Below are 13,221 nucleotides of genomic sequence, written 5' to 3'. Positions count from 1 at the left end.
ATTAAATTTTTTTAGTTGTTTACCAATTGTTTAAGTTGTTTACCAATTTTTGGCAGGAGAAAAGATGAAGATACTTCATGCTCTCTGTGGGAAACTACTGACCCTAGTTTCTACTAGGGATTTCATTGAAGATTATGTTGACATATTAAGACAAGCTAAACAGGAGTTCCGGGAGTTAAAAGCAGAACAACATCGAAAAGAGAGGGAAGAAGCAGCTGCTAGGTGAGAGAGAATTATAGCCCGTTGTGCTAATGAAAGCTGTTGATTTCTTTGCCTCTAAAAACATGTTGCAGACTTTCCTTGGTTAAGACTCCACACTCCCCATGCAGGGGACATGGGTTCAATTGCTGGTCAGGGAACTAAAATCCCATACATGCTGTACAGCACAGCAAAAAAAAAAAAATAAAGAGTAATAAAATTTATTTTAAAAAATGAAACCATGTTGGGCTGTAATGTGGCACTGGCATACCACTGAGAGGTTATGAATAGATTACTTTATAGTTTTGTGATAACATTTGGAGCATTTTCTGTAATTGGGTGGTTAAAGATACTAAAAGTTAAAAGTATCATATAGACTATAATATTTTATTTTAACTTTCAGAATTCGTAAAAGGAAAGAAGAAAAACTTAAAGAGCAAGAACAAAAAATGAAGGAGAAACAAGAAAAACTAAAGGAAGATGAGCAAAGAAATTCAATCGCAGATATATCTGTTGGGTATGGTTTGAATTACACTGCTTATCTGGATGACATAAAGAATAAAAATCAGCACCTTAAACTCTAAAATGCTTTCCAAATTTTTAGAAAACTAATTTTCTGTAGTTTTGTAATAGTGTCAGCAAGCTTGTGAAGTTTACATACAGCCAGTCCTCAGATATACATGTGGTTTGTTTTTTTTAAAAGCACTTTCAGGGAATCTAAAACTCATTCTAGCATCACTAATAGTATCTCTCCCTTCCCGCCACCATCATCACAGTTGTACTCTGGGTTTCATAGAGTTCCTTTAAGCCTTTTGAGGAAGAGATTGGAACTTTTGGTAGAAGGTGGAAGGAAAAGATGTCAGCACCTTAAATAATTCAGTGACTGCCTAAAGTATTTTATTACATAGCGACATATTAGGGATGACGATTGGCTGTGAAGACAAGTGGGAACTTTTCCTATATTGTAGATGGCAAATCATATTCAAAGTTAACAGAAATAATCATTCTAAAAATCTGCAAAAGAAATTCTAAAAATCTTAGTATCTTGACTTTTGATTATATTTTACATGTAAATATACCTGTTACATCTTAAGATCATAGGTCACAAACTTGGAACAGTTGTATTTTATATGGCCATCAGTAATACTTTAAGGAATTTATTTGGATACCTTGAGAAAGTTAATATTAGGTATGACACCTAAAGTACACGCAACCAAACAAAAAATAGGCTTCACCAAAATTGAAAACTTCTGTGCTTCAAAGAACACTGTTGAGAAAGTTAAAAAAACAACCCAGAGAATAGAAAAAAAATTTTATAAATCATATATCTGATGATCGTCTGACATCCAGAATGTATAAAGAACTCATACAACTCAATAGTAAAAAGACAACTCAGTTTTGAAAATGGGCAAAGGATTTTAACAGGCATTTCTTCAAAGAAGGTCTATATGAAGCACATAAAAAGATGCTCAGCATCATTAGTCATTAGGGAAACGCATATCAAAACCATGATGAGATAGTGCTTCACGCTTATTAAGATGGTGGTATTTCAGTTGAGGGACGATAACATGTTGGTGAGAATAAAGAAATTAGAACTCTCATACATTGCTCACAGGGATGTGTAAAACAGTGTGGCTGCTTTGGATAAGTTTGACAGTTCATCAGACAATCTAAACCATATGTTACCATGTAGCCAACAATTCCACTCCTAGGTATGTACCCAAGAAAATTAAGAGCATACATTCACCCAAAAAATGTATACATGAAAGTTCATAGCAGCATTATTCTTAATAGCCAAAAAATAGTCCAACCCAAATGTCCATCAGTCCATCAGTTGATGGATAAACAAAATGATATACTGCTTCTGTGGTATATCTTTATAGCAGAATGTTATTCAGAAATAGGAAGGAATGGAATTCTGATACATGCTACAACATGGATGAACTTTGGAAACATTATGCTAAGTGAAAGAAGCTAATCACAGAAGACCATGTAATTATTCCATTTATAGGAAGAGTCCAGAATAGGCAAATCCAGAGCATAAAGTAGAATCAGTGATTACCAGGGGCAGTGAAGAAAAGGAATTGAAAATGGCTATCCAGTTTTTCTTCTGAGATGATGAATTAGATAGAGGCAGTAATTGTACAACCTTGATAATATTACTAAAAACCACTGAGTCATACACTTTAAAATGGTGATTTTTATGGTATGTGAACTATGTCTCAAATTTTTTTTATATAAACATTTTTCCAATTATGTCAGTTATACATAAAGTACTGTATTCATTTAAGGTATACAAAATAATGGTTTGATAAATGTATGTATTGTTAAATGATTACTGTAAGTTAGTTAATATTTGTTGTCTCATATAGTTGAAATTATTTTTTACTTGCAATATCTCAGTTTTTTAAAAAAAGAAATTAGGCATGTAATAGATCCCACCACTTCATATGTTTGTACTCATCTAACCTCACTCATTTACATTATCCCTCTGGCTCCTAAATACATTGAGTTTGCAAAACTCTTTGAATGTAGAATGTAAATGGTGGAATTCAAATTCCACACAACGTTAGTTTTGATTTGGACAATCCAGTGGTAAATCATCCATATTGTTCCTACTTACTGTACCTGAATTTGTCTACTTCTCCCCCCTACTGTTTGTCTGCTTGTATCCTTTTATACTCTGAGCCACCATTACCTCCCACCCAGCTACCTGGACTAGTTACAGTGGCCTCTTTACTGGTCTCCCCTCATCTGCTTTCTATCTCAGATGATTTTCCACGTACCAGCAAGAGTACCTTCTAATCGTGTCATTTCCCTTTTCTAAACTCTTCCACTTTTTCCCTGTAGCTTCTCCCCACCCACCCCCATTGCTCTTTGAATAATGCCCTACAAGGCCCAATATGATCTTGCCCTGATTTTTCTCATTCGTATCTTAAATTGCTTCTTTTTTGTTTACATTCCTGTCAAAATTACAAGCTCCTTCCTTTTCCCTTGAGCTCAGTGCATTTGCAGGTTATTCCTTCTTCTAGGAATAAAGATTTCTTCTTACCTGCCACCTCACCCCTCCCAGCCTCCTTAGTCTTGCAGTTTAAACGTCACTTCTTTAAGCGAGCATTTCTTGATCCCTGAGACTAGAGATCAAGTTCTCCTCAAAATGCTTTCATAGCATTTGAACTTCTTCTTTTTTAGTATTCATTACATATTTTAATTTTGCAATGATTTATATCATTATCTGCAAGACTATAAACTCTGTATTGTCTTGTTTACTACTTCCTGAAGGATAAAGCCTGGCACTTCATAGGCAGGCAATAAATATTTCATGAATGGAATTATAAATATTTTTTTCTCCTTAAGGGAGGAAGAAAAGGAAGATTTTGATACTAGCACTGAGAGCAAAGAAATAGAGCAAAAGGAACAAGATCAAGATACAGTTACTGAAGATGAAGATGACCCGGGACCACATAAAAGAGGCAGAAGGGGTAATACAGAATTTCTTAAGGGCATGCTTGCTTGTTTTTAATTGATAAGGCATATTATTAATTCACTATTCTGAAATATATATTAGGTTACTTCCATTTGTGATTCCAAGGTGTGTTGTTGCTTTTTTGTATTTGCTACTCTATGTTGACCAAATAGAAATTTTTATTCTATAATGTACCCATTCAACATTGAATGTCTTTTAGATGCTAGAGATGCAAAGATCAGTAATGCTTGTAACTGGTGTCATATTGCTGAGAATGGAAATCTCTGCTGCCTTAAAGTAATCTCATAAGTTTCTGGATCAAAGGAAATACGTTTTTTTAAAGCTTGTGATACAAGTTACTTCTGAGGATCTCTAACCATTTTCATTTGATAACTATTAAAGGAGATACTTAAGTTTATTCTGTGCCTGTAATTTGGACAGTATCTCTTTTTTTACATTATTTTTAAATGGTTATTGTAAGTGGACAGAAAATCTCTTATACAATACCATGGTGGCTGTATTCTCTGACTACAATGCAATTGATTTGGAAATCCAAAACAAATCTTACGCTATTAGAATTTAGAACATACTTCTAAGTAATTAGAGTTTCAAAAGAGAAGCCCTAATAGAAATTTTAAAATATTTAAAACTAATTAATACTGCATATTGATGGATACAGTCCATACAAGTCCATACTTGTTGAATACAGTCCCTCTACTTACAGGAAAATTTATAGCTTTAATACATATTAGGAAAGTAGAAAGGCAAATTGTGCTAGGCATTCATGTAAGAAGTTAGAGGTAAAAACTAGAATACTCTCCCTAAATATAAGGAGACAATAGATAAGAGTAGAAGTTTATAGAAAATAAAACTGTAATAGAGAAAAACAACAAAGCCAAAAATCTGTTCTTTGAAAAAGACACAAACTAGACAAACCTTGGTTTAATTGACTTTCAGGGGAGTGAGGGATCACAATAAACAAAATTGGGGCTAAAAATTGAAGCAGCATAACTAGAGATAGAGTAGAAATGTAAAGATAAGGGGATAACAGCAATTTAATGCCAGTAAATTTGAAAGTAGAGGGCAAAAAGCAAAATCCTAGAAAAATGCAAATTATAGAAATTAATTAATACAAAGATTAAAAATGTGAATGGTCCTAAACCATTAAAGATCTTGAAGTAGTATTAAAAACCTTCCTATAAAGAAAACATCGTTCCTAGGCAACTTTGTGGTGAATTCTGCCAAATTTCAAAGAAGCAGATAATTCCAATCGTACACAAACCCTTTCAGGCAAAAGAAAGAGAGGAAACACCCCCCAACCATTTAAACAATTTGACAATGACTGAAACAGGAGAGAAGTCTAATTCTTCAACACAGCATAAAAGGCCAGCCAGGAATCTAGGCTCCTTCTGTTTGTTGGTACTGTCGTCCTTGAGGGTTTGCTGCCATCCTCATGTTCCAAAATGATTTATCACCCTGTGTCCATTCTATCCAGGGAAAACGGAAAAGAGGCATAACCCAGAGGTTACATACAATGCTTCTGCTTCCATCTCTTTGACCAGCAGTTTCTAATGTAGCCATATTTACTGGGGAAAGAGGATCTGGGAAATGGCCTTCTCTTGGATAGCTAGGTGCCTGCTAATAATTAAGGCTTCTGTTACCTTAAAGCAGTGGTTGCTAAAGTACAGCCCGTTGGCCAGATCCTCCCTGCCCCCTGTTTTAATATCACCCGTGTTTTTACATTTTTCAATAGTTGGAAAAAAATATTTAAAAGCGTGATACTTTGTGACTTGTGAAAATCACATGAAATTCAGACTCAGTGACCATAAATAAAGTTTTGTTGAATGTAGCCATGCTCATTCATTTGCGTGTTGTCTGCGACTGCTTTCATGCCACAGTGGCAGAGTTGGGTAGCTGTGATGGAAACCATATGACCCACACAGCCGGAAATATTGACTAGCTAGCCCTTCATAGAAGTGGTTTGCTAACTTCTGCCTTAGAAGAAGGACTGAATGTATCTTGCAGAATAACTAGCAGACTCTGGCACACTCTCCAGTATGGAGATAGAAGATTTTTGTGTGTCTCTATACATAAGTGTGCCGATTTCTTACTAACTTAGTGTATTAGTCTGTTCGTGCTGGCATAACAAAATGTTACAGACTGTGGTTTAAACAACAAAATGTTTTATCACCGTACTGGAGACTGGAGGTACAAGTCAGGGTGCCAGCAGGGTTAGTTTCTGGTGAGGCTTTTCTCAGCTGATGATAGCACCTTCTCACTGCGTCCTCACATGACCTTTTCTCACCCACAAGTGGAGAGAGAGTGCCCTGGTCTCCCTTCCTCTTGTTTAAAGACACCAGTCTGACCTTAATTACCTCCTTAAAGGCCCTGTGTCCAAATTCAGTCACATTGGGGTTTAGGACTCCAACCTACAAACTGGGGGGGTGTGGGAGTAGCACATAGTTTACTCCTAATGTGTAGTAACTTGGGGTAGCTTGTATCATGTTTTTCTAGTGAAAAATTAAAATATGATGATGGTTTCAATTACAGGGAAAAGGGGGCAAAATGGATTTAAAGAATTTACGAGGCAAGATGAGGTCAACTGTGTAACAAGAGAGCCTCTTACTGCTGAGGAGGAAGAAGCTTTAAAACAGGAACACCAACGAAAAGAGAAAGAGCTCTTAGAAAAAATCCAAAGTGCCATAGCATGCACCAATATCTTTCCCTTGGGCCGTGACCGCATGTACAGGCGGTATTGGATTTTCCCTTCTATTCCTGGATTGTTTATTGAAGAGGATTATTCTGGTCTCACTGAAGACATGCTGTTGCCTAGACCTTCATCATTTCAGAATAATGTACAGTCTCAAGCACTTCAGGTATCCGCTAAAACTGGAGATTCTTTGATGTCTGAATCTACCTCCAGCATTGACCACGGTCCGTGTGATGATAGCGTGCAGCTGCCAAAACCGGTGCATAAGCCGAATCGGTGGTGCTTTTACAGTTCCTGTGAGCAGCTGGATCAGCTGATTGAAGCCCTTAACTCTAGAGGACATAGAGAGAGTGCCTTAAAAGAAACTTTGTTGCAAGAGAAAAGCAGAATATGTGCACAGCTAGCCCGATTTTCTGAAGAGAAATTTCACTTTTCAGGTAAAATTTCAATGAAACCTATTTCCTTTATTTTTCTTTTCCTGTAATCTCTGGGTCAGGAGTAAACATTTTTCAAACTATCAAGAGGTGTATTTAAAACACTTTCTCTTTCATCTGGACAATGCTTTCAGTTCTTGAGTTAGAGAAATTTGCTAGTTAGAGAAATAAGGTTTTCTAGATTCTCCTGGGTTCCACTTGGGTTATGAGAAACACATCTTAACAGTATGAGAAGTTACATACTCTTTCTGAGTTCATTGTTTGATCAGTAGATTGAATACTTGAGGCACTAGGGTTCCCATCAAATTTTGAGATCTGATAGTGAGTGAGGTCACTTACTGAAGGTTTTAGCCGAGGGTCCAGGGACAGGTTCCATTAGTGATCACACCTTAGGAGATGGGCTGCAAGGACAGTTCAGGCAGGTAGCAGTATTTCCTATTTGATGGCTGGTCTGTTGATGACAAATAAGAGAAAGAAGTAAGGCATTTTTAGGTGTAAATGGGGTTTTCTGGGTAGAGTGATCTTAAATTTAGGGTTATATTAATACCATGACTACTTTAGTTCTCTAAGAATTGTTGATCACAATTCTTTAACAACTTTGTTGAGATTTAATTCATTTATCATACAGTTCACCCTTACTTAAAGTGTACAATTCCGTAGTTTTTTATATATTCTTAGATATTTTACACAGTCAATTTTAGAACATTTTCATTATCCCCAAAACTGGTATTGTATAATATATGGTCTTTTGTGACAGGCTTCTTTTACTTAGCATAATGTTTTCCAGGTTCATTCAAGTTGTACCATATATCACTACTTCATTCACTTTATGTTCATTGTAGACTACATTTTAGTACATTTTACGTATCCATATGCTACTTGATGGACGTTTCTATTGTTTCTGCCTTTTGGCTATTATGGAAAATGCTGCTTTGAACATTTGTGTATAAATTTTTGCTGACATATGTTTTCGTTTCTCTTGGGTATATACCTAAGAGTGAAATTACTGGGTCATATGGCTTCCTCATTGGCTCAAGTTGTAAAGAATGTGCCTGCAATGCACGAGACTCAGGTTTGATCCCTGGGTCAGGAAGATCCCCTGGAGGAGGGCATGGCAACCCACTCCAGTATTCTTGCCTGGAAAATTCCATGAGGAGCCTGGTGGGCTACAGTCCATGGGGTTGCAAAGAGTTGGATACACCTGCAGCAACTTGGCACGCACACATCATCACTACGCACTATGGTAATTCTGTTTAATCATTTGAGGAACTGGCATCAGACTGTTTCCTGAAGTGGCTCACTATTTTATATTGAAGGTTAAATTTCTCCACATCCCTCTCAATGCTTGTTATCAGACTTTTTTTATTCTAGCCATTGTAGAGGTGTGAAGTGGTATCTCATTGTGGTTTTGATGTGCATTTCCCAAATGACTAATGATGTTGAGCATCTTTTCATGGTTTTATTGGCCAGAGAAAAAATATGTTCAGGGAAATTCCCTGGTGGTCCAGTGGTTAGGACTCAGCACTTTCACTGCCATGGGCCTGCATTCAGTCCCTGATCATCAAACTAAGATCCTGCAAGCTTCATGGCACAGCAAAAAAAAGAGAAAGGAAGAAAAGTGTGTTCAGATCCTTTGCTCACTTTTTAATTGTATTATTTGTCTTTTTATTGAGCTGTAAGAGTTCTTTATATATTCTGTTGGATAGATACAAGTCCCTTATCAGATAAATGATGTGCAAACATTTGCTTCTTTTTTTCCCCATACTTGAGGACTTACTAGGTGTTTTTATATCCAGTGTCACAATCATACAGTCATATGGGTAATTATATTTTTTTAATGAGAAAATCATAATAAAGATGTCTGATAACTATTTCAGACAAACCTCAAACTGATAGCAAACCTTCATATAGTCGGGGAAGATCTTCCAATGTATATGATCCATCCCAGATGTCTGCAGAAAGACAGCTTGAGTTGAGGCTGAGAGATTTTCTTTTGGATATTGAAGACAGAATCTACCAAGGAACATTAGGAGCAATCAAGGTTTGTACCTGTTCCCATTTTTAACTTGCCTAATTACCAGAATTTTGGTAACTTATTTGATATTTTATGTTTGTTAACTTATTTGATATAGTCAAGGCATGTGTGTTCTGAATAAATAGCAGGAGTGATACATTTTTTATAATAACTAATTTTATTTCCCTGTATCAAATTATATATATATAGATAGAAATCTTTCTTAAAACCTTTTTTAATATTGACTTTTAGTATTTAAAAAAATCTGTTTTACGGTATTTTCATCCAAGATGTTGAAATGTGTAAGGATATTTTCTTCTTCCTTGACTAGCTCCTGCCTGCTCTGCTGAGTCTGGTTTGTTTATTGGTTTCTTTGTTACCTTTTTAAAATCTGTAAGTAATTCATGCTTGATATGTGTGTTCTGTTCATTCCTTTGCTATCATCTGTCACTTTTTTGCTACTGTCAGGTGACCAACCTTAGAGTCATTTATAATTTCACTATATAGAGAGTAAGACATTAAAGCTTCCATCTATGAATGATATGAACTCCATTTTGGCCACTTAGGAACTTTATTTTTAGATCTCTTTTTGATTCACAATCTGTTCTAGAATATTCATGAATTTTTCATATGTACATTGAACTTCATACTTCTTAGGAACAGTACCTGCCATTTTTCAGGGTTAGTAAATTTGAATTTTGTTACAGGTTACAGATCGACACGTCTGGAGATCAGCGTTAGAAAATGGACGGTATGAGCTGTTAAATGAGGAAAACAAGGAAAACGGGATAATTAAAACTGTGAATGAAGATGTAGAGGAGATGGAAATTGATGAGCAAACAAAGGTCATAGTAAAAGACAGGTACAAAAAGGATTTTCTAAAGTAACTAACCATCACTTTTTCTTGCCGTTTTATGTTTGTTTTTAAGAAAATGTTTCTTCTTCAAAACATTGTCTTGAAATCTTATTGTGAGGACATTCATGTTTATCACCACTGAAATGATGACTTTGCTAAAGCACAAGCTCTCTGTTACCTCTCTTAGTACTAAAGCAGCCAGAAGACAGCTTGTTAGGATGATGGTGGTTATTCAAGTTTCTAAAAAGTCTTTGAACTTAAAGTTTTATTAATTTCAGAAAGTAGCTTTACATTATCCATTTTTCTTTTCTGTAAGAGAACTTGGTAAACTGTAATAGACTAAAATATTATTTGAGCTATTAATCAGAACTGATTTATCTATAGACAGATACTTTTACTTTTTCAGATAGCATCTGCCCTTAGGAGAAGTTTATTGTCTAGAAGGAAATGGTGGAGGAACCTTAAGCTAGCAATTACAGAGCAGTGTCAAAGTTCTGGTTGAAGTAAATACCCAGTGGAGATATGATATTGATACGTAGGAGAATATGGAAGACAGCAAAGGAGATGCTAGGGAAGTGACTGTGAAACTGAGACCTAAAGGTGGAGAGGATATGAAACTGGGAGGAAGACGTTATACAGGTTTTCAATAAATGAGCTTGCATTTTTAAATGGTCGTTTTAGGTGCAGCATGGAGACTTATTACAAAGACAGTAAGATTGGAGGCCAAGGAACTATTTGGTTAGGAGGCAGCTGTAAGTAAAAGTTGAAGCATGAGATATAGAGATGAGCTGCCTGAGCTACTCCTCCCTTAAGGCCCATCTGGTATCACCTCTCTGAAACCTTTCCTTAGCCTTCTAAGGAAAGGCTTCTTTCCTTAGAGCCTTCTAAGGCTTCTTTCCTAAAGCCTTCTAAGCCTTCTCTCATCCACCTTCCCACCTCTCTGTATTTGCCCTTGTGATGTGCCTAAATGACATGATAGTTTAGCTCTTGATTCATGTTTTTCTCTCCCTTTCCTGGTGGCTTATGAGAACTAGAGATTGAGGAAACCATTTCTTACACAGGTATAAGTAAGGATTTGGATAAGTCAGTGGACTCAAGTTTCATCTAATAGTGGTTTTAAGTTCTATAAACGCTTCAATGTTTTAATTGTAGACTTTTGGGCATAAAAACAGAATCTCCAAGTACTGTCTCAACTAATGCAAGCACACCACAGTCAGTGAGCAACGTGGTTCATCATCTTGCAATGGCACTTTTTCAAATAGAACAGGGTATTGAGAGGCGTTTTCTAAAAGCTCCACTTGGTGAGTATCTGTTTTTAATTCAAAATATGTTATATTTTAAATGCTTTTCAATTACCCCTTAATTAATAGAACTTTACTGGCTGACAGAATAAAATTGATCAACTAATCTGAAAATATAAGTTCTTTCAGGTAAGATTTATTTAATAATACTTTAAAAATTTATTCTAGGTATTCATTCATTTCAATGAATGTCTGTTTAACTATCTCTGTCAGTCTCTTTTATGAATGTTTCTTCCAAAGAGATTACTAAGTCCTATGATTCTCCAGACCCTGAATAATCAAACACTAAATGTATTGTCATTTAAAACAGAACCTCAAAGAAACTACTTAAATGCCCCCCATTAAGGGTATGGTTTAATAATGTGGGTCACTCACCTGAGCATGTGTACGAAGTGCTAAATCAGAAATACCAAGTGTTTCAGGGTACATAGATGAGGAAGTGCTCTACAATGTATGATTAGGATGACAGAAATAATTCTATCATGAGTGTGTTTCAGTAGTTATGAAATTAATCTGCTTTTTAGGACTAATCTAGGAAACATAATCCTTATGTTTTTAGGAAAATATGTTTCAAGTTCCAAATCAATTTTCATATCATAACTGCCTCTAGTTTGCTGTGGTCTTTCTGAAAAACTGAATTAATTTATAATTCATTATATTGAGATAGTTTATATCTCAATAATAAAGTACTAGAAAACACAAATTGTTTTATTTTTTTTTTTTTATTTTTTATTTTTTTTTTTTTTAATATTATTTTATTAGTTGGAGGCCAATCACTTTACAACATTTCAGTGGGTTTTGTCATACATTGGCATGAATCAGCCATATAGTTACACGTATTCCCCATCCCGATCCCCCCTCCCACCTCCCTCCCCACCCGACTCCTCAGGGTCCTCCCAGTGCACCAGGCCCGAGCACCTGACTCATGTATCCCACCTGGGCTGGTGGTCCGTTTCACCATAGATAGTATACAAGCTGTTCTTTCAAAACATCCCACCCTCACGTTCTCCCCCAGAGTTCAAAAGTCTGTTCTGTACTTCTGTGTCTCTTTTTCTGTTTTGCATATAGGGTTATCGCCACCATCTATCTAAATTCCGTATATATGTGTTAGTATACTGTAATGTTCTTTATCTTTCTGACTTACTTCACTCTGTATAATGGGCTCCAGTTTCATCCATCTCATTAGAACTGATTCAAATGAATTCTTTTTAATGGCTGAGTAATATTCCATGGTGTATATGTACCACAGCTTCCTTATCCATTCATCTGTTGATGGGCATCTGGGTTGCTTCCATGTCCTGGCTATTATAAACAGTGCTGCGATGAACATTGGGGTGCACGTGTCTCTTTCAGATCTGGATTCCTCAGTTAGAAAACACAAATTGTTTTAAACCATATCTTTTTGATCTCATATTGAGAGAGAGACTTGAGTAGACTAAAATCCTTTAAAAACAATTTGAATGTTAATTTTTTGAGTAGTAAGAACAAAGTTTTCATAAATATATGGTACTTGAAACATTAGTATATTCATAAATTATCTATTTTTAAAATGAAGAATTTGTAGTCAGTATCTCATTATTCTAAGCCTGTCCATGTTTTAATTTTTTTATAAATTGATAATTCCACCATGAGCTTCATAACTCACTTTTCACATTGAAAGTAACATTTGTAAGAAATAGAATACATATAATCACAAAGATTCAAATTTGTGTTTGTTGTATCACTGTTAATTTTGTCTTCGGTATTTCCTAATACTTTCTGTGTCGAAATCAAATTATATATATAAGGGATCTCTGTATTGTTTCTTAACAAACACATGTGAATTTACAGTTATTTCAATTAAAAGTTATTTGTAAGTCATAGGACTCTTATAAATGTAAAATGTTATTACTACTATTAATTCTGTGATTCCAAAAGGGGTATGGGAATAAAATGTAATCCTGCTGATTTTTCAACTTCTGAAATTGCCATCAATTAAAGCTATTTATAGGTTTGGTGAGGGGGGATCAAATTTATTATTTAATATATTTGTATTTTCATCAGTACCTTTTATTAAATATTTAGACAAAGGGAAAAAGCTGACACTGAGCGATATTACAGTTTACTTCTAATAGATTATCCAAGAGCAGAGAACTATAGTCTTCCCTGTGCTTGTTTGCATACAGCAGTGTTTAGACATTCATTTCATCCTGAGACATATAAAAGAAAAAATAAATAAGACAAGTTCAACTTGCCTTACTTA

General features: G+C 35.4%; 1 protein-coding gene across 2 annotated transcripts in view; it reads left to right on the top strand.

The window, feature by feature from the left end:
- The window catches only part of BAZ1A (bromodomain adjacent to zinc finger domain 1A), an 84,572-nt gene that overhangs the window by 58,506 nt on the left and 12,845 nt on the right, over window positions 1-13,221 (top strand). For both annotated transcript variants that reach the window (XM_065906358.1, XM_065906359.1), the window contains 7 exons: window positions 57-222; window positions 602-715; window positions 3,556-3,680; window positions 6,215-6,811; window positions 8,686-8,849; window positions 9,530-9,684; window positions 10,831-10,979. In XM_065906358.1, coding sequence (XP_065762430.1) covers window positions 57-222; window positions 602-715; window positions 3,556-3,680; window positions 6,215-6,811; window positions 8,686-8,849; window positions 9,530-9,684; window positions 10,831-10,979 — 1,470 coding nt within the window. The remainder of the gene's footprint in view (window positions 1-56; window positions 223-601; window positions 716-3,555; window positions 3,681-6,214; window positions 6,812-8,685; window positions 8,850-9,529; window positions 9,685-10,830; window positions 10,980-13,221) is intronic.

The sequence above is a fragment of the Muntiacus reevesi genome, chromosome 15 (genome assembly GCF_963930625.1).
Source record: "Muntiacus reevesi chromosome 15, mMunRee1.1, whole genome shotgun sequence".
Lineage (NCBI taxonomy): Eukaryota > Metazoa > Chordata > Mammalia > Artiodactyla > Cervidae > Muntiacus > Muntiacus reevesi.
The sequence above is the reverse complement of the archived record's forward strand: the minus strand, read 5'-3'. Positions and strand labels throughout refer to the sequence as shown.